The following is a 26,595-nucleotide window of genomic DNA, read 5'->3' on the forward strand; positions in this document are numbered from 1 at the left end:
CGTGGAGGGGCGCCGGGGCGGCGGCCGAGGGCTGTGCCCCCTCGCCCGGGACCCCTGCTCCTCGGTCCCCTACCCCGGGACAAGAGCACCTTCTGTTTCCCTGAAGAGACCCGGCCTCCCTAGAGCAGGGCCGCCGCCGCCGCCTGTGTCCTCGGCCGCGGAGCACCAGAGGGGTCCCCGCCTCTGTCCTGAGACGGACTCGGGGTCCGGAAGCACCGGCGGGGCGCGGGGCTCTGCCCAGGGGGCGTTTCGCGCGGGGCGGCGCCGCTCCCGAGGCCGAGGCCGCCGCCAGGGCCACCCGCCGGCACCGCTAGGGCGAGGAGGCGGCGGCGGGCGCGGGGCCGGGGGCGCCCAGGGCCGCCAGCGCCGCCAGGGCCGGGGTCCGCGCGCCGGCGCCCGCCGCCTCCGCCGCCGCCGCCTCGGGCAGCGACTCCTCCGAGTCGGTGCGCAGGTCCTCGTCGTCCTCGTCGTCGTCGTCGTCCTCGTCGTCGTCCTCGTCGTCGTCCTCATCCTCGTCGTCCTCGGCCTCCTCCTCCGGCAGCTCCAGCTCCTCCTCCTCGTCCTCCTGCGAGGACTCCCCGGCGGCGGCGGCGGCGGTGCAGACGGCGGGGGCGCCCTCGCGCGGCCCGGGGGCGGCGGCGTCGGGCGGGCCGGGGTCGCCCGCGTCGCCCAGCGCCAGGCCCAGGCCGGCGGCCGCCGACTGCAGGAAGAGCAGCGAGCCCGGCTCCGCGCCCAGCGACAGGGATCCGTCCAGGCTGACGGGCGGCCCGGTGGCGGGGCCCTCGGCCGCGGGCTCGCCGCGCTCCTGCTTCTCGTGCTTGCGCTTGTGCGAGTCCATCTGCGACATGCCCACCACCGTGTGGCGGCAGCCCGGGAAGGTGCAGTGGAAGTGCGAGCACTTGAGCTTGTACTTGCAGTCGGGCACGGCGCAGTCGGCGCTGGAGCTGAACTGGCAGAAGCCCGCGGCGCTGATCACGTCCTGCTTGCCGTGGTGCTTCCGGTGGGCCGTGACCTTGGTGCTGTCGGTGCAGCGGAAGCGGCAGCGCAGGCAGTGGAAGTGCGTGCTGGTGCCCGAGAAGGGGCAGTCGGCGAAGTGGCAGCTGAGCGAGGCCTTGAAGCGCTTGAAGTCGTCCAGCACCAGGTTGTCCACGCGGTCGTGGTGCTGCGCATGCTTGTACATGTGCGTGCGCCCGCAGAACTTGTAGCCGCAGTTCTCGCGCGTGCAGTGGTAGTGGGTGACCTTGAGCGAGAACTGGCAGGCTGCATCCTTGCAGTCCTCGTAGAGGTCGAAGCGCCGGAAGCCCTCCAGCATCATGCCCTCGTCCAGCATCTTCCGGGAGGACGCCGTCTTCCGCCGCTTGCCGAAGGGCGACATGTCCTCGATGATCCAGAAGCGCTTCTTGGCTCCTGAGGCTGTTGGCATGGAGATGGTGTTCCCTGGGGAGGGGCGGGGAGGTCAGCGCAGAAGAGGTGCCCACGTGGGCACCATCCCAGGGTAACACCCACACGGGCCCCTGACCTGGCGCGGCGCCAGAGGGAGGCATTTAGGGAGCCCTCGGCTTCCCCTGGCTCGGGAGGCCTCTCTCGCCCCGCCCCCTCCCTACCCCCAGCACAGCAGGGGTCCCGGGCTTCCCCTCCTCATCCCCCACCGCACAGCCGTCTGCCCTGGGGTGGCAGCCTAACCAGCTCTGGGGTACGTGGTGGCGGCTTCCTGGCCAGTTTGGGTGGGAAGTGAGGACACGTCCTGGCGCTAATTGAAGCTGAAGGGGGAATCTGGGTCGGCAGAGTGCAATTACCCAAGTTGGACCTGGGCCAAGACGCCAGCTAGGCCTGCCTCTAATGAGGGACAGGCCGGCTCCTTTCCCGGCGGCTACCGGCTTCCCTGGCTGCGCCTGTTTGCACAGGGGGAGCTGCCTACTCGCAGTAGGGGTGCCAAGCGCCCCAGGGCTGTGCGGGCGTGGCAACTCCCTGCCCCAAGGAGAACCTTGTCCTTGGTACCAGAAGGTTCTTTAAGGTCTTGTTGGGGTTTTCTGCCCCAAGGGCTGGGAGAGCGAATCCCTGCTGCAGGACCAGGCCTCAGGGAGCTAAGTGCCTCTGTCCTCGGCTCAGAGGCTTTACCTGGGTCAGGGCCAGGGCAGGGGCTCAGCCAGGGGGAGCTGAGCCCATCTATGCCCAGCTGGCACAGACTGCTTCCCGGGATTTAGGATGTCCCCCTGCCAAGGCCAGGGTTGTAACCCTTTCTGGGAGGCACCTGTGCCCCTATGGCCAAGGGTGAGGGGAAGGAAGCTCCAGCTCCTGCCAGCGGTGTAGGCAGCTGGTCCTGGCTCCCCACGACACCCCCACAAACAACAAGAGAAGCTCTCTGACCAGCCCCACCAGAGCGGGGGTGGCCTCAGCGCCTCCCACATGGCTGACCTGCCCAGCTCTCCCAGAGCCTGCTGAGAAGGCCTGGCAGTCACTATGGCCACAAACGTCTGCCCTGCCCGTTTGAGGCCAGGCCCCGTCGCCCACCCTGAGTGGACAAAAATGGAGAGAAACTAAGGACTGTGACGGTGTGGGGGCACTCAGGCAGGGGACAAGGGGTGGCCTCAGGCACAAAACCTGGGTGGATCAGGAGCTGCTATGGGTCTGAAGTCGCAGGATGTGGTGATGCCAGAGCGGAGCTTCCGATGACCGGAAGTCCCTGAGGGTGGGAGGTTCAGCCCTGCCCCCGGCCATAACTCCTGGGGCCTGTGTTCAGGCTGAACGTGAGGCAAGACTCACCAGGGGAGTCGGAGCCCAGGTGGTGTCTACACTCAACAGATGGGGTGGGCAGATGCCATCTCCGTGGGTATCAGATATGGGGGTGGGATGGGAGGTGCCTCTGCCCTTAGCACTGCCGAGGCCTGAGTCCTCAGAGATTCCCACTTCCTGCTCAGCTTTGGGGGTGGGCTGGGTTTCAGGCTGGGATCTGGACCCTCTGAACCTGGGCAGGCCCCAGACCCCAGTACGCCTTCCCCAAAGCATCCTCTGCCTCTCCCTAGTGCCAGATCCCAGGGGGCCTCCTGAGAGTAGAAGGGACATGTCCTGCCTCGCCCCAGGCCAAGCGAGGCAGATCTCATAGGGCCTCTGGCAGGACTGGCCATCCATGGGCCTCTGAGGAGTTGTGAACAGGGAGAATCCCTGGCGGCAATGCTCTGGACTGCCCAGCGCTGAGCAGGAGCCACGAGGAGCTGTCTTTGTGACGGAGACCACACTGTCTAGTCTCAGAGGTGCTTGGCTGTGAGGGGTGCGGAGCAGTCCCATCCGTGGCTGGCTGGCTGCAGAAAAGGGCCAGGCCCCGGAGCGTGGTGTGAAGGGTGGGTTGGGGTGACAGACAGCAATGAGAAGGTGTGTGCGCATTACCTGCAGCATCCTGAACTAGGGGGACGTCACTTTTTACTGGAGTTGGAGTGGCAGTGATGGGCGGGAAGCTGGGCGGGCTGCAGGTGGGGTGGGCCAGGCCCCGGCTGGCTCCGAGAGTGGCACTGAGCAGAGAGTATGAGAGACAGGACGGAGAGAAGAGGCAGGGGAGGGGGGGGAGGGGCGGCCGAAGCGTGGCCGGCGAGAAGGATGGAGTCGCTGGCGGCTGCGGGGCCTCGCGGGCAGCCTCGTCACCAGCGGCCGCAGGAGGAGGAAGAGGAGGAGGAGGAGGAGCCGGGCAGCCTGGAGAGGGTGGAGAAAAGCAGAAAAAAAAAAAAAAAAAGAAACCAAAACAAAGAACAAACAGAAAGAACCAAAATGAGAAACCCGATGGCAGAAGCAGGTATGGCATGAAAATGTGTGCACGGATGAGAGAGAGAGGGACACAAGAAGAGGGGGCAGGAGGAGAGAGAGGCGGGGCGTGCCGGGGTCACGTGGGCAGGTGTGCCGGGCAGGGCCGGGTGGGAGGCAGCGGAGGAAGGAGGCTGGGGTGTGCTGCCCCCGCTGTGGCTCAGAGAGGATGGGCCCAGGGTCCTCTCCTGGAAACTGACACGAAGGGCAGTGCCAGGGAGGCGGGAGGATGGCGGGAGGGGCCTTGGTGACCCAGTGCCACAGACCAGCTGGCTCTGTTGCATGCCAGCCTGTCCTCCTTGGAGGCCATGTGCCCCGGACCTTCTGTCCCAAGCTGCACCCAGTGGGGCTAGGCTTTCGAAGTGGGGCCTGGCCCTGCCAGCAGACCCCGCCTGGCACTCACCTGCCGCGGTGCTCTCGTTGCCCACGGGGGTGCTGGAGCAGCTCCGGTCCATGGTGGATGACTCGGATGATACGGCGCCTGGGCTGCAGCCGGTGTAGTCCATGCATTCATCTGTCTCAGCATCCATCAGGCTTGGGGGGCCCTGGAAGGACATGGGGGTCCCTGAGAAAGTGGGGCTGAGGGGGATGCTGCCTGCAGTGGGCAGGATGAGGTTCCACGAAGCACAGGCCTGAGAGGAGAGTGGGACCGTGATGTACTTCCAACACCCCGGCAGGGCTCTCACCTGGGGGGTTGTCACCTGGGGGGCTCTCACCTGGGGGGGGCTCTCACCTGTGGGGGGCTCTCACCTGGGGGGATCTCACCTGTGGGGAACTCTCACCTGGGGGGCTCTCACCTGGGGGGCTCTCACCTGCGGGGGGCTCTCACCTGGGGGGACTCTCACCTTGTGGGGCTCTTACCTGGGGCACTTTCACCTGGTGGGGCTCTCACCTGGGGGGGCTCTCACCTGGGGGGGCTCTCACCTGGGGAGGGCTTTCACCTGAGGGATCCTCACCTTGGGGGGCTCTCACCTGGGAAGGGGGCACACGGTCGAAGTTCTTCCCCAGCATCCTCCGCATGTGCTTCCTCGCGTGGGAGGTCATCTGGTGCTTGAGGAGGAAGGAGAACTGGCAGCCCTCCCGGATGCAGTGGAAGTGGCTGTTCACCTGGTTGTACTTGCAGCCTGTGGACACAGCCCCATTTGGCATAAGCCCCCCAGCTGGCCAGTGCTCACAGCTTCCAGGGCATGTCAGGCACTGTTCTGGGCTTGGGGGCAGTGTGGCCGACAAGGCAGATGGTGTCTGAGGACGAGGGCCTGAGCCGGGGCGGCACTCTTAGGAGGAAGGTCGGGAAGTCCAAAGCTACCTGGCCATCCACACCCTGGGCCTCCTCTCCAGCCTGGCACAGAGGCGAGTGACAGTGCTGGGCTGGCCCCCATCCCCTGGCCCATACACGGAGAGGTGCACAGCTCCAGGGCAAGGGTGGTCCCTGTCCCCCAGGCCAGCCACCTCCCAGCAAGCCACCTGTCCCCATGTCTCTGCTGGGGAGCCCGGGTGCTGCCTGCCCCTCTGCCCAGCCCCCAGCCCCCACTGCCTTGCTCTGGGCCTAGAACAAACAGAGCAGGCGGGGCTGAAACAGCATTGCAGGGCAGGTGAGGGCCTGCCCGCTGCCATGGCGCCTGGGCCAGCCAGGTGTCTTCCGTCATCCCCCAGCTTTGTTTGGCCCCAACTATCACCAAAAACACCACACGTTGAGTAAATAATGGTAACTGCAGAATGCCCTGACATCTGTAAACTGAGCCCAGGAACCACGCAGGCCGCCATTGTTGACGCCTGTTGCCGTGGCTACCAGCCCTGTCTCCCTGGCCGAGAACTCCTTTTTGAACTCATACTTGAACGCAAGGGTTGTTTCCTTTGGTTGACTTTGAGTACATCACCCTTCACTTACAGAAGGGCCAGACTGCAGCAGCCCCACCCCTACTTCGTGACCACCGAGCAATACCAACCGGCATTGCCTGCAGCCGGGGGGGCCTCTGCTTGGCGACCTGGCTCCCACCTGCCCTCGGGTTCCGGTCTCTTCCTATGGAGAGTCCTGCCCCATGAGTAGGCCACGCACAGGGGCCGGGGGCTGAGCTCCCAGCAGCACAGCTACCTCTTGGGCATCTGTGGCTTCCCCTTCCCAAAGCCATGGCAGTCCCTTCCTGGGTTCCGGGTCACAGGTGCTCCAGCTGAGCCCACGGGGGGAACTTGACTGTCCCCCACTAGATCTAAGCCACCACCACCATCACCACCCCCACCTGCGACAGCACCCAGCCTGTCACAGAGCTGTCCCTCCATAAGTATCTGTAGAATGGATGAACGGACCAACAAACTGTAGTTCATTTCAGACAAAAACCTCATCATTAAAGCCATGGAAAGAGATCCCAGAGCAAAGAACTTTGAACCCCTGACTTCCCTGCTAGCCTCTTGATGAGAAAAGGAAGACAGAACCACATCCAACCCCTGGATGCTCATGACAAGGTCCCAGGGCAGCTGTCTGGGGGTGGAGGGGCGATGCCCTGCCAGTTATTGCTAGGCTCTGTGGGTTTCGACTGTTTCAAAAGCTTGACAGTGCCTAGCCTGTGCTATCTGGGACATCATTAACAAAACATGGAGCCTGCGGTGGGGGACAGGACGCGGGTACCAGGAGAGGAGGCCCAGGCCACTGGGGTCACGGTCTTGCTGCCTGCTGGAAGTCCCTGCCCGTGGCCCCGGCCCTCGGTACCTAGTCTGCCGCACTCCTCGCGCTTGGTGAAGTACTTGAAGCCATTGGCTGCCCGCCGCTCTGCCTTCTCATGCTTCTTGATGTGCCAGGGCAGTTTGGTGGTGATGTTGGTCACGAAGTAGCAGCCGGTGCGGAGGCAGTGGTAGTGCCCGCGCATTCGGAACTCGCAGTGCTGCGGGAGACACGGAGGGTCAGGATGGGTGGGTGACTTCTGTGAGCTCCTGCCTGCCCCAAGCCTGAGACTGAGGCGGGCCCTTGGCACATATGTTCTTCTGTGCTCAGAAGCTGGTGATCATAGAAACACCTTCCACATGTTAAAAAGCAATACTGGGCCAGGCATGGTGGCTCTTGCCTGTAATCCCAGCACTTTGGGGGGCTGAGGTGGGTGGATCACCTGAGGTCAGGAATTTGAGACCAGTCTGGGCAACCCAGTGAATCCCCATCTTTAGTAAAATACAAAAAATTAGCCGGGCGTCATGGCGTGAGCCTGTGGTCCCACCTACTTGGGAGGCTGAGGCAGGAGAACTGCTTTATCCTGGGAGGCGGAGGTTGCAGTGAGCCGAGATCGCATCACTGCACTCTAGCCTGGGCGAGAGTAACATACTATCTCCAAAAAAAAAAAAAAAAAAGCAGTGCATGCCCTTAGTCACTGCACGAAAGCATCCTGCCCTGGTCACCTCGAAGTCCCTCTGCAGTCCCATACCTAGGGCAGACATGGTGAATCTCTGGTAACACTCTTCCCGGTATGCCCAGACCCGGGCAGACATCACTGCCCTACCCTAGCGCACCTGGGCCCAGGCTCCCCTCAGGCAGCCCCTCCTGGTCTTGGGGGTCAGGCCTCTAAGGTGTATCTGATCTGCCTTTCCTGTGTAGGCATGCACAGTGGGCCTGTTCGAAACTTCTAGGGCTTTGGAGAAAGGGGATGTAACTAGTTCCAGGATAGGCAAGAATGATGTCAAGCGCGTGGTGCCTTCCCAGCATTCAGTCACCACGGTGGGTTAGACCTCACCAACTTAGCACCTATCTGGACCCCTGCCCAGGGGCCTAGGGGCAGATGGTGTCCTTTCCAGAGTCCTGGAGACCCATTTGAGCAAGATGTGAGAAACGGAGTCTCCGCCCGGAGGTGCCTGTCCTGTGCCCCGAGCTAGCCCCGCGCCTCCCCTGCCCCTCCCCTGCCCCCTGCTCTGCCCCTGGGCCGGCCCGCCATGCTGACCTGGTTGGGACAGAGACACTGCAGGGAGTAGTAAGCAAACTGGTCTCGCACGTTCACCAGGTTGTTGTTGGGGTTGATGTGGTCCAGGCAGTGGGACTCCGCCTTGCCAGAGGTTTTGCAGACATACTTGCAGTTCCCAAAGAGACAGTGGAAGTGGAACTTGTTGGCATACTTGCAGTCCGTCGCGAGGCAAGGATCGCTGGAAGGAAACCACAGCCCAGAAGGTCATTGCCATTTCCAAGCCCTCCCTGCCGGTGTCCTGTCTTCGCTTGCATTGGGGTTCACTGCCCCATGACCAGCGGAACCACCAAGAGGGATGGCCTCGGCTGCCGTCCTGCGCAACAGGATGACTCAGCCAGAGACTACAGAGCCCAGCATGCATTCCTGCCTCCTTTTAGGAGCTCTGTAGGATGCACAGGGATTGCAATATGCAGTGTGCCCAGAGCACTGCATGCTGGGACATGTAGTTTCCATGGCCACGCCTCAGGATTATAGATAAGGATGGCTGTAAAACGTCTTGGATCGGAAAATAAGGATGGTGCTGCCAGCCCTGGCGGGGTGCCGTGGGGCCCTGGCTGGCGTGGCATGGGCGCCGCCGTGGATGTGGCTGACTGACAGACTGCAGACGGCCCTACCAGGAAGCGCTGCTGCCATGGCCCTTAGCAAGCAGAAGCGTGTGCCCGGTGTCAGCTCCTGGGGGCTCACAGCTGCTGGGCTCCCCAGGGTCAGCTCAGCGTCCACAGTACCCACCCACTCAGAAGACCTCACTCGCCGGCAGAGTGGGAGAGCTGCTGGGAAGAAGGGGTGTGCTGGCCTGCCCTGGGCAACCTCCAGGATGCAGAGGGGTGCGGGGAGACACTGGTCCCAGCCTTCCATTCTGGTTGGCAACACGGCAGTCCCCTCCCAGGGGACCCACAGTGGGCATTCCGACCAGCCTGGGAAACCTGAGCTGCCACTCTGGGGAGGAGGACAGGGGAGGAGAAGCTGGTGGTTGAGGGACGAAGAGTGCTGGGCCCCTTCCATGCTACGGGCCCAGCCCCAGGTGCTCAGAGAGGGAGGACAGCTGCCACTCAGGCGGTATAAATAATCCAATTTATTACTTTTATTGAGAACAGGAAGCCGCACACATGATGATACAAAGTCACCGTTCTCCCTACAAGGAGCCACCACCATCCAGTGAGGAGGGTCCCTTCCACCCAAGAGCTCAGCGCACTATGCAGGCCAGTGATAGCCAGGAAGGGCCTGGCCCCCTCACCCCGACCCACGACTTCGAGTGCCCTGCAGAGATTCAGCCGTGGGTGTGAACCACAGAGGAGGCCAGCATGGAGGCCTGGAGGGAGATGCAGCCCTTCTTATCAGGCTGGGAGACGTCCTCTGAGGACCACCACGCCCAGCCCACCCCTGCTGGCCCTGGCAGGATCACCACGTGCCCGGCAGGAGCAGTGGCCACTGCTGCCACCATTGGCCCACGCTGGCTGGCCTGCTCTGGGACGGGCAGTGAGGTAGAAGCAGCAGCATCTTTGGCTGGAAGAACATCACCTGATGGCCATGCCCCAGAGAGGCTGGGGACAGCCAGCACCATCCGCAGTGAGGAACAGGGCCTCCTAGCGCCCTTGCTAGCCCCTACTCCCGAGACGCGAGGGGAACGCGGGACTCCCGGCTCATCGAGGGACTCACTTCTCCTGGAACTGGAGGAATCCGGGTTTGACCTGGGGCTTGGCGTTCTCTAGAGAAGTCGTTGCCAAGGGCGAGGCGGGCAGGTGAGGCACTGACGCTGGGATCTGAGACATCTGGGGGATGGTGGAAGCCAGCTGCTTCCAGGCGAGCAGGGTGGGGGTGGAGGGCACGGAGGCCGGGCTGGGGACGGGCCCCTCCAGAGAGGACACGGTGGCCGTGGTGACAGGAGGGACCGGAGGGGACGAGGGGGCCATGGGCGGTTTGGTCTCGGCAGCCGAGGCCGGGAAGGCAGCCTCTGTGTTTCCTTTTGCGGCTCCTCCCTCTGTCCGGAAGTGGAAGCTGCGAGAGGCAGAACAGGGGGTCTCAGGGGGGCAGCGAAGACAGGTGCAGAGGGCGTTAAGTGTGACTCCATCACCGGCCTAGACCCTGGTGTCCGTCCCTACTGGTCCCCATCATTCAGCTCTAGAAGTCTCCATGACCCAGGACAGAAGGACTGGATAGCAAACTGCTCGTCCTCTGGTTCCCAGCGTGGGCTCCTGGCTTGGGCCTAACCATGCCTTTCTTGGTCTCCAGCTCCTCCTTGTGTGTGTGACAGCAGGCCCTGCCCCAGGAAGCCCTTTCCTTCCAGAACCTGCTCGGAGGTCTGAAAGGTAGGACTCTCAGTAGTATTCACGGCAGGCTTCCCAGCAGGCTGCAGCGGGGGTGCCTGAGCGGTGGGGGAAGCCTTGGGAGCATGCAGATCTGTTTTACACGATTGCAAGTTCTGAGTTCCCTTATAATTGGGTGGTCAGGCTTGAAGCCTTTTAACTCCATGGGAGTTATAAATTCATTTCATTATTTTTAGGTCAAAAGTAATCTAGAGATATGATATTGTGGCCTGGAAAGGCCTTCAGCTAGGGTTCCTCCCCAGGTCACAGCCAAGTCTATCCAGCTGGGCTCTGCACCCCTCTGGCCTGCTCTGTAGGGGGCACGTGCTGGGACCAATGGCTGCCCCGGGGGACATGGGTGCAACAGCAGCTGTTGCTCAGGGCCCCAGGCTGAGGGCTGCGTGTGTGAAGGAGGATGGGAAGCCCACCCTTGCTGGGGCAGCACCTCTGAGACGCCGCTCAGCTTCTGTGGTCTGGTGGAAACGGCTGTGCAGGCCCCGGCTCCACCCACCCCAGAGCCAGGCTGGGATCAGTGGGTGCTGCTGAAATGCCCCCAGCACCCTACTCACTTTGCGTGCTTGATGGCCCCGTCCAAGGTGCTGAAGAGCGCGCCACATTCCTCCACCACGCAGTGGAAGTGGGCTTTGTGGAGGAAGTCACACTGGCCGTTGCAGAAGTCCTTGGTACCAAACCTAGCCAGAGGAGCTGGCGTTAGAGGAGAGCCAGGGGCTCTGGGGTGGGTGCTGGGGGAGGATGGTTGGGCACGGCTGGCAGCCCCTCACCTGCGCAGGTACACCTTCCAGGGCTCCGCCAGCTTCTCCTGCACCAGCGCCTTCACGGCCTTGCCCAGGAAGGGTGAGGGCTCCGGGGCGGGGCTCCCCTCCGCTTCCGCCTTGATGTTCAGCAGGCTGCCCAGGCCTGGGTTGCCCTGAGACATCTGTGAGGACAGAGGCTGAGTGTGAGGCTGGGGCACCTCGGGCGGGACATGGACAAGGCTGCCTGGGGAGCAGCGGCTGAAGCTTGGGGCTGCAGGGACCCACCGGGCCCTCAGTGCCAGCAGAGAACGCAGCCCGCCTGCTTGGCTCTGGCTGTGGCCGGGCCCTCCCTGAACCGAGAGCCTGCACGCTGCCCAGGCCCCAGGAGCTACTAGGCCTCCCCAGGGCTCCTCCACTTGAGCCCTTGCCATGGGATCCATCACTCAAGCTGAGGCCGACACTCAGGGCGCACACTGCAGCCCATCGTGCCCCAGACTCCGAAGCTCCCTGGTTACTTTCCTGCCAGAAGGTTTTCAAAAGAAGCTCAGGAGGAGGAGGGATGGGGGAACCCCTACCAATTCCTTGAGAGCAAGAGGAGGCCCACAAAGGGGAGAGAGAAGGAGGGAAGGAGGGAGGAAGGGAGGGAGGGACGGAGGGAGGAAGGGAGGCTCACAGGTGAGATGGAGACAGGCTCCAGGCAGCGGCCAGGAGGGGGTCAGTGTGAAGGCTCCACAGAAAGGGATGGGGATGTGGGGGCAGCGGCCAAAGGGGAAGGAGAGCAAGAGAGCAAGTGGCCAAGGAGTGGACGCCTCAGGGCATCAAGGCTCCTTCCCCAGCAGGCGCCTGGCTGGGACCCCTGCGGTGAGAGGTACGCCCAGGCCGGGCCCCTCCTCAGCGCAGTCACTGGTGTACAGTAACCGAATTAATCTTGCTGTAGTCAAATGTATCATGTGAAGGGGGGAAAAATATATTTGAGATGATGTATAATTTACAGAGACCCTGCATTATTTAAAATAAATATTCCAGAGCGACCTCTCCGGAAGCGTCCGAGCCCATTACTCAACCCGAAAAGTGGAAATTGATGTTTTGCTCCCACTTTAGTCCCCCCTCCCCCACCCCCTTTTAAACAAACAAAAAAATATATAAAATAAATAAATAAAATTAATAACGAGGCACGGACGAAGTTGAAGGGCTCTGGAAAAGCTTTTGGAGCCCTCCATCTGAAGGGAAAAAAAGGTGTCAGAGGCTGGGATATATTTCTTCAGCCAGTTCATTAAATTAATTTGTAAGCAGTGGCTCTGAAATTATATCCGATGAAAAATGGCCTCAAAATTTAAATGGTACAAACTCATCTTATTAGAGGGAAAACATTAAAAAACAAACACATCCCCCCCACCCCCCAGCACAGCTTTAATTTCTCTGGGTGGGGGAACGGGAGGCGTGTGATGGATGGCTCTTACCTTATTCATAAGCGAGGATAAAAGAGATGAATTTGCCGGGACTGCGTGGCCATTTGATTCATTACTAGAACACACAAACCAAGGGGCTTGAGCTCAGACGGCTGGGACCTGGGCCCCGGGGGCTCACCCTCCCTGCCCGGCCCTGGGGCTTCGGCTGGGCCCGCTGCAGCTGTCCGGTCTGGACCACCCCGGGGCTCCAGCTAGAAGGTTCGGTTGGTCCTGGGGCCAGCTCCCTAGGGGGCCTCGCCTCACCTGGGCTCCTTCACAGTCAGGTCTAGACTGCGGTCCTGGGAGGCCTCATGGGGGCCTGGGGTGCCGGTGCTCTCACCGGGTTCCGGCTTCACCTGGGCTGGGGGGAACCTGGCTGGGGTGACCTGCTGCCCGCTTCCTGCAGGGGAGGGGAGGGAAGATGCATCAGAGGGGCTGAAGGCCTGGCCTGGGCACTGCTCCCTGGAGGGAGGACAGTGGGCCGGGTGAGCCCCGGCTGCTGGTCAGCGCTTCTCCCGCTGACGTGATCGCTCGCGACGCTTGCTCCTGTGTGGCAATTCTTCAAGTGATAATTATTGCAAAATTATGTCAAAGTTGTCCTGGCTCAGGGCCTCCTGGAGGAGAAGGGCGGGAGGCTGGGGAGGGGGCTGGGGGTGGGGGCGGGGGCCCTTCATTTTCTCCACCAACTGTCACAGTCGATTTGCGGGGCTGCCGCTTAGGCTTTTATTAAAGACTCTGTTAATGCTGAGGGAAAGTGGCAGATCTGGACTGGGAGGGTCCCTCTGTGGTCCCCAGCCTGCAGTTGTCGGGTGACAGCCCGCACGGAGCATGCCCAGGAAGGGACTCTGCTGTGTCAGGGTGATAGGGTGGATGGCCAGTCACAGTGGCCACACTGTGTGACCCCCGCAGTCAACCTGTCTGGGGCAGGGACATGAGGCTGGACGGGCTGGGCTGGGCTGGGTCCAGGAGGGAGCTGGGCGGGTGAGGCCACAGGAGGCCCGAAGAGCAGGGGTAAGAGAAGTTGCTGACAGGGCCGTCCAGTGAGCCTTCCCCCACAATCCCCCAGTGAGGGAAATATTAATTTGCCCCAAGGCGCTGCAGCTGACAGAGAGCCGCTTCAGAGACAGCAAGTGGCATTTTATTAAAAAATAAAACAGCCCCCCCCCCCCCGAGCTTGACCTTTCTTTTGGGGGAAGGAGGCTTTTCTAATGAAAACAAAGTACTTGATAGTCTGGCCACTGAGCCCAGGTGGCCCTGAGCACCTGGCTGGAGGGGTGTGGCCAGCGAGGCCCCACCCAGGCCTGGACTAGGAGGTGGCCGCTCCATGCAGCTGCTGGGTATGTGCACCCGATCGGGCCTGTGAGTTTTCAGATCTCTGGAGTCCACATTCTAGCAGCTCTCCAAAGTCACCTGCCCAAGGTCCCAGGGAAACAGGACCCAGCCCCCCTGCCAAGCACTGGCAGCCTCCTCGAGGTATAGGCAGAGCCCCGGGCTGGCCACGGGGACCCTCAGTCTCGCCAGTTCTGAGAGGGTTTTGAATGGGGGCAGGCATCTAGGCCAGGAGCCCCATTCCCGCAGGCAGCGCCTCACTTCCTAGCTGTGTGCCCGGGACAGACCATCCGCCACTGGCTGCCAGCTCCACGGGGTGGGGCTGTCTGGCATCCAGCCTGCTGTGTCCCCAGCACCCGGCTTGGAGCCTGGCTCTCAGCAGGCATCAGTGGCTGTTGAATGAATAACTGAAATAAGCCACGTCCCAGACGTGAACTGAACTCTCCCCGAGGATTCAAAAAACAGGAACTACCCAGAGGGGGAAAAAGGAAGGGGAGTGAGGTGAACAGAACTGGCCTCCCGACCCAATCCAGAGAAAAACAGAAAGAACATTTTTTTAAATGGAGAATTTATGAAATTATAGGAAGGAGGAAAGAGCTGTGCCCCTCAGTGAGTCAGCGTGAAGAAGGAATATGCAACTCTGGGCTCTGGCCCTTTTCTGTCCAACATGGCAGTCCCTGACCAAGTGTGGCTGGCTAACGTGACAGTCCTGCTTCCGTGTCACAGACCCAGCTTCAAGCACCAACAGCCACATGTGGCCAGTGGCTGCCAAGTCAGACAGCGCAGAACAGAAGGCTTCCATTGTCTGGCAAGTCCTACTGGGCAGCACTTGTGGAGGAGGGAGCCTGGGAACGGCATCCCCGGGCCTGGTGGTGTCCAGGTGTGAGATGCTGCCCCTCCACTGCTGGGCTGGACACAGGCCCTGCTCCACGTCAGCTGCAGGAAAACTCTGGGCATGCCTGGGGCCCTGGGCCGGCTCTCATCAGGGCTGGACTTGGGACGTGGGAGGGTGAACAGACGGTGGGGGGGGGGACCTGCAGTGGCCCCAGGGATTTGGGGCAGCCTAGCAGGCAGGGACCACTGCCCCCACCTCACGGATGGAGAAACAGAAGCACAGCCCCCCCCGCTGTGGGTGAGCCAGAACCAAGGGCCCTACATGGAAACCAACAGGATGGAGGCAAAGACCAGGCAAAGAAGGGGCGCTGGCAGGCAGGGGCCAGGTGGACACCTCTTCCAAACACCCCCCGACTCAGCTCTGCAGCCTGAGGCCAGGGGGCCACCCCAGTCCAGGAGAAGGTGCCCGCTTTCCAGGCAGGACCCAGCCTGCTCACCTGGGTCAAAGGTGGCAGAGGGCTTGAGGGCAGCGGCGGCCAGCCTGGCCATCATGGGCGAGATGAGGCCCTTGCTCGCAGAGATCCTCTCCATGATGGAGGCAGGTGGTGCCGGGACAGAGGCGGCAGCCACGGGGGCTGAGTCTCCAGCTCCGGAGGCAACCAGCGAGGGCGTGTCAGGGGTGGCTGAGGCTGCTGCCCCGGAAGACACGGCACCCAGGAGGCTGGGGGTGCCCACGGGCAGGGAGGTGCTCCCACGGCCAGCCAGGATGGGGAAGTAGGGCGCCGGGCTAGGCAGGCCCGAGTTGGAGAGGGCCAGGGCCAGGGGGATGGAGCCGGGCAGGCCCTGGGGCAGCAGCCCCGCGATCTTGCTGTTGGGGGGCTTGGTGGTGCTGGGCCCAGCCTCGGAGGCCTGCTGGCTGGTCGGGGAGGCGCTCAGGCTGGAGTTCTTGCTGCTCAGGGCGGAGAAGTCGACCAGGTCGTCGTTGCTGGACTCCTCCTGCTCCGTGTCCTTGGCCCCCAGCAGCGAGGGCGGCAGCCCCAGTGCGCCCGAGGAGCGGATGTGCCGGCGCTCGTGCTTGCGCTTGTGTGAGGTCATCTGGCTGGTGGAGGTGAAGGTGAAGCCGCAGCCGGCGCGGATGCAGTGGAAGTGGTTGGTGGCCTTGCTGTACACGCAGCCCTCGTACTTGCACTCCTCGTACTTGTAGAACTTCTTGAAGCCGTCCTTGGCGTACGCGTCGTCCTTGATGTGGTAGCTCTTGTGCTTCTCAATGTCACACTTGTTCTTGAAGGTGAACGTGCAGCCCGGGCGCCTGCAGGGGACGTGGGGAGCCCGTCATGGAGCCTCGGGGGGCCGAGAGGAGGCCCTGCCCTGCTCCCACCGCGGCCCGGGGTCCCTGCCTTCCCGCCCCGCTTCTGTCCGGGAGGGCCCCGCCCCACCGACCTGCAGTGGAAGTGCGTCGTCTTCTGCCCGTAGAACTGGCAGTCGGCCGTGCCGCAGTCCTCGGTGGCTCGGAAGCGCTGGAACCCGTCGTTGATGAGCTGGGTGTTCTTCTTGTGGAAGTTCTCGTGGGTCATCACGTCGGACGTGCTTGTGTACACCTTGTTACAGCCCACCTGCACGGGACGGGATGGCGGTCAGGTGTTCACACAGAGGCCAGGCGCTCCGTGGCCGAGGTACGCGCCACTGGGTGTGGCTGGGGTCCCTGACTTCCCTGCTCAGGAGAGCTCTGGCACCTCTTCAGGCTGGAGACCGCGGAAGGTCAACGTAGGAAGCCAAGGAGGACGCCTCAACACCCCTCAGGCCCCCACGGAGGGGCCGGGTGCTGCTGGGGCCGCCTCCATCTGGTGCGGAGGGTCAGGGCATTTCCGGAGACCTGGGGCACTTTTTGGCCCAGGGGAGGGAGCTGCATTCTGCAGGACTTGGATTTTGAGTGCCATTCCACTGCCCTACCTCTAAAACCCTCAGCGGGTGGACAGGAGCTGGACCCCGGAAGTCACCTTTAGCCCAGGGATTTGCTCAGTGGACAGTTCCTGGGCACGGGGCCCTCCCATCCCACCCCAGCCGGGCCAGGAAGGCAACCTTGCCATATTGAGTAAAAACCCGTGGAATCCGAACACTCTTGAAGGCTGGGCCGTGCCAGTGTCTGCACCATCTCAGAGCCCAGAGGGTGGCCCCCCTCTCCTCGAGGCCCAGGTTGTTCACGGAGCCCATAACAACCCCTGACAAATACCGGGGGAGGCACAGGGCTGCTATTTGCAATCCAAAGTCGCTCCTCCTGGCCCTGACACCTTGAAAAAGCCCAGACTCTGCGTGGCATTAAAACAAAGAATTAAACAAAAACCTCCTCAGGAATCATTTGCAATGCAACTCTTGGTGTTAAAGCCTGAAAAATGTCGGTCTGTATAAACAGCTCACTGAATTTCATCCACACCAAGTATGGCCATGGGGAAGGCCCCGCCCTGGCCCCCCAGACACTGCCCAAGCCTGAACCCCAGGACCCTACTGGCTTGCTGGGTATACCTGTGTGGGGCCTGGAGAAAGAGGGGCTCCCGATCAACTGGGGTCCCTGCCCAGGGGGCAGCCCTGGCTCTGGGAGTGAGGGGTTCGGGGAATCCAAACCGGGACGGCCTGGGGGCGGGGGGCACCTGCATGCAGTGGTAGTGGGTGCTCTTCCCGTTGAGGTGGCAGCCGTGGTAGTAGACGCTGCAGTCGTCCAGCGGGCTGAAGCGCATGAAGCCGTGCTGCAAGGAGTTGTCACGCTTCTTGTGCATGTTGTAGTGGCGGATCACATCCTGCTTACTCGTGAACCTCTGCCAGGAGACAGCGCCTCGTGGGCAGGAGCCTGGGTCCCCCCTCTGCCTTTCCTCCCATCTGCCAAGAGCACCTGCGCCAGGTGCTGGCCTCAGGCCTCCCTGGAAAGAACCCTGCTTAGGGTCAAGGCAGCCCAGACTGCCCAAGGCCAGTGGCAGGCACACCGGCCCCTGCAGGGAACCATCCCAGAGGTTCTAGAACCATCGACTCTTCCCCGACGTTCCCCTAGCTCCCCAGTGGCCATCCCCAGGAGCACAGAAGATGCGTCGGGGCCAGGTCCTGGAGGCAGGGGCTCTGGTGCTGACAGTGCACCTGGGGACTGAGGCAGGCTGGGACCCCTGGCCATCAAGAGGGAGCTGCCCTACACAGGCTGCCCCGACTCTGCCCTCACTCGCCAGGTCTGCCTTCACCAGCGGGCAGCCTTGGGCACAGTGGCGTTCCGGCTGAAGCTCAATTTTATCATCTTTAAGATGGGGCAGTAATACTAACCTAAGGCCATTGCAAAGAGTTAATAAGACAAGGCTCACAGGCTGGCTGGCGCGGCCCTAGACACGTGGGAGGCTCTCAGTGAGAAGGGCTAGAATGATCACTGTGGGGGTGCCCGTGGTGCCTGAGCCTGGGAGCTGCTCTGTCCGTGGGAACCAGGGAGTGTGGGCAGGCTAGTCGTTTTTGTCGCCCCTCTGTCTGCTCCAGTCAAGTTTAGGTGGTGTAAGTAGAACTAAGCACCCCCTGCCCCACTTCTAAGTGCCTCCATGCTGCATCAGGGGAGGTGGATGCAGGTGGTCAGGGGAGGCGGAGCTGGTCCCCGGGCGGCCGTACCTGGTAGTTGCACTCGGGGTCGAGGCAGTGGTAGTGCTCCCGGTACTGGTAGGCACAGTGGATATGGCCACAGTGCTGGCTGCCCGAGAACCTGGAGGGAAGTGGGTAGCGTCAGGGCCCTGCTCTGGGTGGCAGCCCCAGCCCCAGCCCCAGGGAGGACTCTTCGGGCTCTGTATGGCACTCAGGGGGGAGGTGAAGTTGCAGAGGCCTGGGCAAGTGACTGGGCCTGGCGGGAATCCCAGGCCCACTGAGGCAAAGAGGCCCGGCCCCAAGAAGGGAACGAGACTGAGGTGGCCAAAAGTCGGAGCACGGGGAGACAGAGGGGCCCGAGCCCTGGGATGGGAGGGCAGGCAGACGCCCCCTCGGCTGCCCACCTGCCTTTTCTGCAGGGGCTGCCTGCCCTATTCCCAGCCTGCCCGGCTCCGGCCAGGTGCAGAGACCCTGGTTGTGCCCGCCTGGGCTCTGATGCTGAGAGGTGTTAGAGGGCTCTCTCCGTCCTGGGCTTTTCCTGACACTTGAAACAGTGCAGAGTTATGAATTTTTAAAGCACAGCATCTGTTTCGCTTCCTGCGGCAAGAAGCTCACTCTCCAGCCGCTGCCGCCACCGCCAGGAGCCCGAGCTGCCTCCCAGGAAACCTGTCCTCCTCCAGGCCCCAGGGCCGCTGGGACGTGGCTTTCACAGCCTCAGTGACGGCGGGCCGTGGGGAGGCCACGCTGGAGAGGCCACACCATGACAACTGTGGAGAAGGGGGTGGCTCAGCCTGCCTGTCTCCCTCCAAGGATGATGAGAGATTGCGGGAGACAGAGAGAGAAACCCCATACTGTAAGGGGAAAACCACGTGCAAATAAACATTTAAGCTGAAGCTGCCAAAGGGCCATCTGCAGAGGCACTAATAATAACGGTAATAATAATACTATAGAGGAGACAGCACGGGGAGAGCCGAAGACAGAGCGGGACGGGGGGCAGAGCTGAAGACAGAGCGGGACAGTGGGCGGAGAAGAGCGGGGAGGAACCTGGAAGATCCGTGGACAGGCAGGCGCCGGCCGCTCTGTGCTGGCCCATCAGAGGGCAGGCGGGGGGTGGGGCGGGGGGTGTTATTTGTGTGATCTGGGGGAATCTGTTGAGGCAAAGGGGCTTCACTGCCAAGCCCACTGCCTTCGGGATGGAAAGGGGTTGCTCTGGAGTTAGGTGGTGTCAGAGCCTCACTGGGGAAGGCATTGGGCTGTGTCAGAGAGAATGCCAGCCCACCCCTTCTCTCTCTGTTTTACTTTATTTTTAAAGAAAGGGTCTCATGCTGTTGCCTAGGCTGATCTCAAACTCCCGGCCTCAAGTGACCCCCTACCTTGGCCTCCCTCAGAGCTAGGATTACAGGCATGAGCCACTGCGTCCGGCCTGTCTCTACCTTTCCAACTTGACAGTTCCACGGTGGCCGGCACCCTACCCAAGGCTCTGTGTGACAGCAGGACCCAGGCAAGCTGGGGGTGCTGCACTCACCTGTAGCCAGGCCCTGTGTCAGAACCCTGGCCCGACCTGGGGGCACAGGCCGCTGAGGGACGGCGCAGCCTGGACCGCACAGAGCAGAGGGAGGCTCTGAAATGGGCGCGCAGGGCAGCCCTCGGTGGGTGGAGGGACCGAAGTGGAAGGGGGTGGGAGGAGGCAGCTACCCTGGCCCTAGAGGTCAGATGTTAAGCAAATGGCCTGAGTCCCCAGACAGTCCTGGCCCCCAACCTTCTCTCCATGGCACTCCCCCCCAGGGGCCTACCTGGCGATATATTTCTGGTAAATGTTTACATCTTCAGTGGCGGCTGGTTTATCAGTGGGCAGTCCGTTCCTGGCAAGAGACACGCAGGTCACAGCCGGTGAGCGGACGGGCAGCCTCATGCCGAGGGGGCATCTGGAGGGCAGCCCCTGCCCTGAGCCCCCAGCCCCTCTGCTGTGCAGTGTCCAAGGCACCCGGGGTGGGACTGAGGACATCCCTGGTGGAAGCTGGGCACAGGTTCAACGGGCCCAACTCTGGGAGGGCAGGGCCACCTCGAGCAGGTGGGGCTGGAGCCTCCCTCGGGCACAGGCCAGCCTGGGGTCTGATGGGGCAGAAAGCCACAGAACCCTGGCTCAGCTGCCTAGCACTCAGGGAACATCAGGAGGCCGCTGGCCGAGGGGCACCAGGGCCCCCAATGGGGAAGGATGGGAGGTGGGGATGGGCAGCTGGGCAGGGGAGGTGTATCCCGGCTAGCTCTGCTCCTGGGTATGCAGCCCCCAGGGTCCGGGGCCACTGCAGGAGGTGCTCCGGGGGAGGGTCTCACTCAGCTCCATACCACCTACCATCTTACCATGCAGGCCACTCCCCTGGCCATGAGTTCAGGCTGTAAGGGTATATGTACCTCCCCACTACCTTTGCTTCCCGCCTCCCCTGAGCCCAGGAGCCAGGGCCACCATCATGGACCCGGTGTCCCACCCAGGGCGGGTTTTTCTCAGCCAGCCACAGGCCTGCACGTGGTGCTTGCGGCAGCAGGTAGAGGAAGCCTGTCACGGGCAGATAGGGGTGGCTGCAGTGCCGGTGTGCACGCTATCGAAAGGCAGAGCACCCCAGAGCCTGGGAGTGTGAGCATGTGTGTGGGGCATGTTTGAGGGGCGCGGGAGGGGTGGAGCGTGCAGTGCCGGGAGCAGGGCGGGTGCTTCGGGGGTGCTCACATGTGGTTCTGTGGGCGCAGGAGTGAACATGAGTGTGGTGCATGCCTTTGCGTGTGGAAGCGCGTGGACGGTGGCCTGAGTGTGTGTGCGTCTGGGTGCACAGTGGATGTGTGTGAGGTGTGAGCGGCAGGTGTGTTCTCAAGCTCGGGTGACCCTGGTGAGGAAGGAGGCCTCTCGTCTAGTCTGGCTCCTGGCTCTGGGCATTGTGGGGTGGGGAGCGCCTTACTTGACAGTGGAGACGGTCCCCGTGGTGATGGAGTCTGTTTTGGAGAAGGTTGACTTCAGGTACTCGGGAGTGTTGAAGGGCAGGGAGGCAGGCGGCTCCGGCCCTGGCCCGGGGGCGCTGGGGGCACTGGGCACGCTGGCGAGGGGTGCGGGAGCCAGGCTGGGGGTGGGCGGAACCTTGGCAGGGCCTGGCTTCTGGATGCCCCGGATGTCGTACTTGGAGGGGCGCCCCACCTTGCCCGTCTTGAAGGCGATGGCCCCGCCCATGTCGGGGCTGCCCTCCCCGGGTTTGAAGAGGTGCAGGTACTTGACGTTCTCCAGGTCGTACTTGGAGGGCTTCTTGTAGGTGCTCCCGTTCTGGGGCCGCAGGTTCTCACCCGTCTTCAGTTTCTGGATGAAGAAGTCGTACTTGGAGGCCCGGGCCACCAGGCTCTGCATCTGGACACTGCTGTGCGACGGCAGGGGCAGGATGGTGGCCTTGGTCTCCAGATGCGTCGTGTTGCTGGGCAGCCGCAGGCCGGGCAGGGGGCCCACCGCCTCCTTGCCTGCGCGCTCCTCGGCCTTGGTGCCAGGGGCTGGCCAGGAGAGCTGCTCACCGGCCTTGAGCTTGCGGATGTATTCCTCGTACTTAGAGAACCGCGCCCGCTTGCTGAGGGTGTCCTCGGAGGCAGGCAGCATGGAGGAGGTGGCCACCTCTGGCGTGGAGCCCGCGTGCAGCTTCTCGAAGCTGATCTTCCTGGCCAGCTCGTCCCGCGTGTTCTGGTCGTCGTAGCCAAACATGCCGAGAAACTCGGTCATGGTGGAGGCCGCGTAGTCCCGCAGCGAGGAGGCCTCTCCTGCAGAGGAGGAGGGGGGCGCATCACCTCTGGGAGGGAAGGAGAGGGACAGGAGGTTCCCCCGACCGGGAGCCCCCACCCACAGAGGGAGGGGGTCAGCGTGGGGAGGGGCGGAGCAGGACATGATCTATGGACATTTGGCTCACTTGTTAGGTTTTACGACTCTTAAATTAATTTGTTTTAAAAAAAAGTAATTAATACTGGGGTAAAATAAAACGAGTTCATCAATGCCAGGAAAATCAATTTCCTAAATGTTCTGGCCGATAGCTTTTCAGTACATTAAACAAAGTTTCATAAATGTCTCCGCTCTCTCGCCTTGGCCTAATATGAAAGAAGTCATTTTACTGGAAGTAAGGCCAGATCCCAACCTGCCTCCCAGGGCAGGGAGCAGCAAGAGCTGGGGACAGGTAGGGATGTGGGCCACTGGCTGGGTGGCTGAGCGGCAGCCCAGGACTGAGGAAGATGCTCCGGCCGGGGTTGGGGTGGGCCTGGCTCAAGGACCTCCCTTGACCCCACAAATGGATCCCCTGCGCGGACGAAGTGTCCACGCCAAGCCTTCCTGGGACCTGGGCTCGTGGCCTCCCCACGCCTTCCCAGATGTGGAGGGTCCCTGACCACACAGCTCAGCCAGGGGTGCGGGCATGCGGATGTGCTCGGCCCAGCTTCGACGTAGGGCCTGGACCCATCCTCCAAACCCCTGGGCCCCTTCGGTTTCTTGCACTCACACAAGGCTGGGCCACCTGGGGAGTGCAGGGGTCTAGGCAGGGCCTGAGTGCAGCCTCCCCACTGTGGCCACCCCTGGGAGTGCCAGGAAGCCTGGAGCCACCTACCCACAGTGACATGCACACACACTTTCACACATCAACACACACACACACACAAACCCCCACACAGTCACATCACACGATTACATCCAACACACACATGCATTCTCAAACTGTCACCCACAGTCACATGCACACCCACACAACACACCCACACAGTCACATGCAACACACACATGCATTCTCACAACTCTCACCCACATGGTCACATGCACACAATCACATATAACACACACACCCACACGGTCACATGCACACACACACAACATGCATTCTCACACACCCACAGTCACATGCACACCCACACAACACACAGTCACATCACACAATCACATGCAACAACCACATGCATTCTCACCCACACGGTCACAGGCACACACATGCCATCACATACATAACACCCACACGCATTCTCACACACTCAGCCAGTCACATGCACACACATGCCATCACATACACGACACACACATGCGTTCTCACACCCACACATAGTTACATGCTCATAATCACATACAACACACATAGATTCTCATACTCCCACACCCACATGTGCATACAATCACATACATCACACACATGCACTGTCACATACATGCACAGTTGCATGCACACACTTAAACCGTCACATAAACCCACACACAGTCACATGCACACAATCAACACACACATGCATTTTCACACACTACACATCCACAATCATGTGCTCACAATCACACACACACACACCCTCCCAGACATGCAGTCACATAAAACTCATGCACTCGCTCACCCACACACAGTCACATGCAGACTCTTACATAAAACACACACAGACATAACACACATACACACACTCATACAGACTCACACTCAGACACAACACACACACTTGCACTCACACTCGGGCTCACCAGCTGCCATCCCTAGCCACGTTCCCGCCTCTGCAGACACAGGTACGCAACCCCTCAAACCTCCCCAGCACCCCGCCTGGGTCTCTGGGAATGAGGGAGAAGGCGGTCCCAGGCTAATTCTGAGCTGTTCTTCTGTACACACCCCACCCCATGGCCGAGGCATGACCCCAGTGCACATGCACACTCGCCCCTTCACTGCCCTCATGCTACACGCCTCCCGTGTGCCATGCCCTGCATAGGGGTTGGGTACACCTGAGAGACTGAGACCTGACGGCCCCAGGGACACCGTGTTCTCTCTGCTCGCGTGCAAGTCAGCCACGTGGGCATGCTCAGGGCAGCAGGACCCTGGGCTGACCACACAGCCAAGGGAAGGCGTGGCGGGGGCGTCTTCTCCAGGCGAACCTGCCAGGCCTGCGATCCTCAGAGATACCTGGGATGGTATCTCTGGAAGGGGCAGGGCTGGGCCTGGGCAGGGGAAGACGCCTGGCAGGATATGGAAGGAGAAGCTGTGGGCTCCTGGGAGGGTGTGGGACCTGGCTAGGGGAGGAGAGGACAGTCACAGGCAGCCACCTGGCACTCAGGGTGCACAGAGGGACTCAAGAAACTAACAGTTTCCCTGGGGTGGGGCTGGCAGGTCAGCCACTGTCCTGACCTCACGCTATGCAGGGTCGGGGGGCCTAGCTCGGGAGGAGTGGGCTCTGGCTGCTAGATTCAGTGGCTCAGGGACCAGGGAAAGGGGCTAAAAATAGCTGGAGGCAGCTGAGCCCTCACTATATATGGCAGAGAAGCAGAGGCTTCGAAGGGCAGGCAGCTTGCACAGGGAGGGGACCAGGCAGGGGTCCCTGGGGCGGCCCTAAGGCCTACGTGCTTAAGTTTGGGCCCAGAGGTGGCAGCCTGGGGGCCAAGCCCACGGGGGCAGCTGGGGCTCTGCTGTCTCTCTCCTCTAGCACTCAGGGTGAGCAGGCAGTCCCAGTGTCCAGCTGAGGGGGCGAGGCCTGGGTCCCTGAGGCCACTGGCAGTTCCAGGCCCGCCTCTGCCCGCCGCTCTCCGCTCCCCTGGAGGAAAGAGGCAGGGGCCGAGGCCCACCCCGCTCTGGATCGGCTGCGGGCAGAGCTGGACTGGGTGGGGTGTGGGGGGGACGGAGGCCCTTGTTGCGTCCCGCTCCTCCTCTCCTCTCCGCGCCCAGCACAATCACCTTGTGTCTGGCGACGGCAAGGGCTTTTCCTATCAGAGGAAACTGAAGGTCACACTTTTCCTCATTGATCTTGCAATGTTTGTTAATTACTCTGTCACTGATGTGGCGAAGGATAATTAAACAGCTCTGTTTATATCTTATATGCATAATTATGTGGCTGCGCAGGGCTCCCCGCACTGGGAGGAGATGCGCCCCTCACTGCAGGGGAAGGGCTCAGGGAGCGGGCAGGGGAGGCGCAGGGCACCAGCCACAACTGGGAAGGAGGCTGGGGGCAGAGAAGACTCCGATTCTGGGGCTGTGGTCCTGGCAACCCCCTTGCCTACAGGAACCTCCCCTGGAGCAGAAGGCGCGCAGGGCTGCTCTGGACCCACAAGGCACGGAGATACCAGCAAAGCAGGGCCTCGGTGCCTTGTGGGAGAGAGGTCAGCCAGGGGACCGCGGGCGGCCGGGGCAGCTGGCTGTAAGAGGATACACTGGCTAGGCCGCGATCCAGGTGGCCCTGAGATGTCCTGCTGGGAGGGCTGGGCACAGAGGTGTAGGGAAGGAAGAGGAGGCGGAGGAGAGTGGCGGGAGAACAAAGCTTGTCCTGGGCTCCTCCGAGAAAGCTCCGAGTAGCAGAACGCGCAGACAGCAGGCCTGTGGAGCTCACGCTGTTGACCACTGTGCCCCTCTTGTGCCAGGTACTGTGCCCAGTAAGCTCAGGCCTCACAGGTGTGTGTGAAGAGTCACCTACCCACCATCTGTCCAGCCATCTATCCTGTCTGTCCGTCCCTCCCTCCCTCCCCACTTGTCCAGCCCTGACCATCTCTCTGCCTGTGGTTTCTCGAAGACCCCTTGTGCGTGGGGCAGCTCCAGCCCTTCCCTTCTCAATGGGGTACCCCTCCCTGTCCTAGTCTCTCCCACCCCAGGAGTCCTCACTGGCTGGGATGAGGGGCCGGTATTTAGAGCAGGACTGAGGAGTTGGGTGTGATTGTCAGACACGCTGTCCCTTCCCCGCTGTCCTCCCTGTCCTGGACTTCAGCCTTCCTTCAAAGGCCAGGCACTCACCTGGAGCCTGCTTGGCGCTGGGGCCGCTGTCCTCCTTGGAGGCTGCCCCGTCTGAATCCTTCTCCTCCAGGGCACCGCCGTCCTTGGAGGGCTCCTCTGCATGGTCTTCCTCATCGCTGCATCCCTGGGGCTGCACCATGTAGACGCCCTCGGGCGGCAGCTCCAGGCCCTCGCGGGCAATCCGCCCCAACACGGGTGTGGGCACTGGCTCCTCACTGTACTCCCCGTTCACCCACTTCTCGATTACCGCCCGCCTCTTGTCTTCTTCGCTTCGGGGGGCCCGGGCTGTGCCAGACTCGGGGCCACTGCGCTCTTGGTCCCGGGGCCGCGGCGGGCTGCTCTCGGCGTGGGAGCTGGCCTCGGCTCGCTTCTCCACCACCACCTGGCGGCTCAGCTTGGCGCAGATGGCATTCAGCTTCAGGCCCCCCTTGCGCTTGGCCGCCATGGCGGTCTTCCCTGCAGGCGGGTCCGTGCACCGGGTGCCCTCAGCTGCAGGGATGGAGGAGGGCGCAGAGGTTAGAGGTATGCAAGGCCAAGCACAACCCGCCTTCCCAAACAGCCCTGCATCCCCCACGCCGCAGGCCTCGCCCACCAACCACAGTTCCGTCGAACTGTCCTGAGATGGCCTGGCTCGTGTCTGTCTCCCCTGCTAGCCTATGAGCTCCTTGGCTGGGCTTGAGACTCACTCACTTTCTGAGCCTGGGAGAGTGCCTGGCACAGAGTAGGTAGTTCAAGAACTAGTCTACAAATGAACAAATGAATGAATGACTCGTTGACTACAAGGGGCACCCAGGTCTAGAGGCATTTCCTAGGCTTACTGGGTCCTGGAAGGGGGCGTGTCCTTTGACACACAAGGA

General features: G+C 61.9%; 1 protein-coding gene across 3 annotated transcripts in view; it reads right to left on the reverse strand.

The window, feature by feature from the left end:
• Nucleotides 1–310: 310 nt before the first annotated feature.
• CASZ1 (castor zinc finger 1) overlaps nucleotides 311–26,595 on the reverse strand; it is a 160,648-nt gene continuing 134,363 nt past the window's right edge. For 2 of the 3 annotated variants that reach the window (XM_074380050.1, XM_074380049.1), the window contains 18 exons: nucleotides 25,739–26,227; nucleotides 20,948–21,782; nucleotides 19,793–19,861; nucleotides 18,030–18,120; nucleotides 17,045–17,209; nucleotides 15,840–16,012; nucleotides 14,897–15,708; nucleotides 12,501–12,636; nucleotides 12,249–12,312; nucleotides 10,816–10,970; nucleotides 10,603–10,725; nucleotides 9,387–9,725; nucleotides 7,710–7,908; nucleotides 6,497–6,668; nucleotides 4,765–4,916; nucleotides 4,196–4,337; nucleotides 3,385–3,684; nucleotides 311–1,437 (listed from right to left, as the gene is read on the reverse strand). In XM_074380050.1, the coding sequence (XP_074236151.1) occupies nucleotides 311–1,437; nucleotides 3,385–3,684; nucleotides 4,196–4,337; nucleotides 4,765–4,916; nucleotides 6,497–6,668; nucleotides 7,710–7,908; nucleotides 9,387–9,725; nucleotides 10,603–10,725; nucleotides 10,816–10,970; nucleotides 12,249–12,312; nucleotides 12,501–12,636; nucleotides 14,897–15,708; nucleotides 15,840–16,012; nucleotides 17,045–17,209; nucleotides 18,030–18,120; nucleotides 19,793–19,861; nucleotides 20,948–21,782; nucleotides 25,739–26,227 (5,543 nt within the window). The remainder of the gene's footprint in view (nucleotides 1,438–3,384; nucleotides 3,685–4,195; nucleotides 4,338–4,764; nucleotides 4,917–6,496; nucleotides 6,669–7,709; nucleotides 7,909–9,386; nucleotides 9,726–10,602; nucleotides 10,726–10,815; nucleotides 10,971–12,248; nucleotides 12,313–12,500; nucleotides 12,637–14,896; nucleotides 15,709–15,839; nucleotides 16,013–17,044; nucleotides 17,210–18,029; nucleotides 18,121–19,792; nucleotides 19,862–20,947; nucleotides 21,783–25,738; nucleotides 26,228–26,595) is intronic. The other variant, XM_039473767.2, reaches the window with a different exon arrangement.

Source organism: Saimiri boliviensis, chromosome 11, assembly GCF_048565385.1.
Source record: "Saimiri boliviensis isolate mSaiBol1 chromosome 11, mSaiBol1.pri, whole genome shotgun sequence".
Taxonomy (NCBI): Eukaryota; Metazoa; Chordata; class Mammalia; order Primates; family Cebidae; genus Saimiri; species Saimiri boliviensis.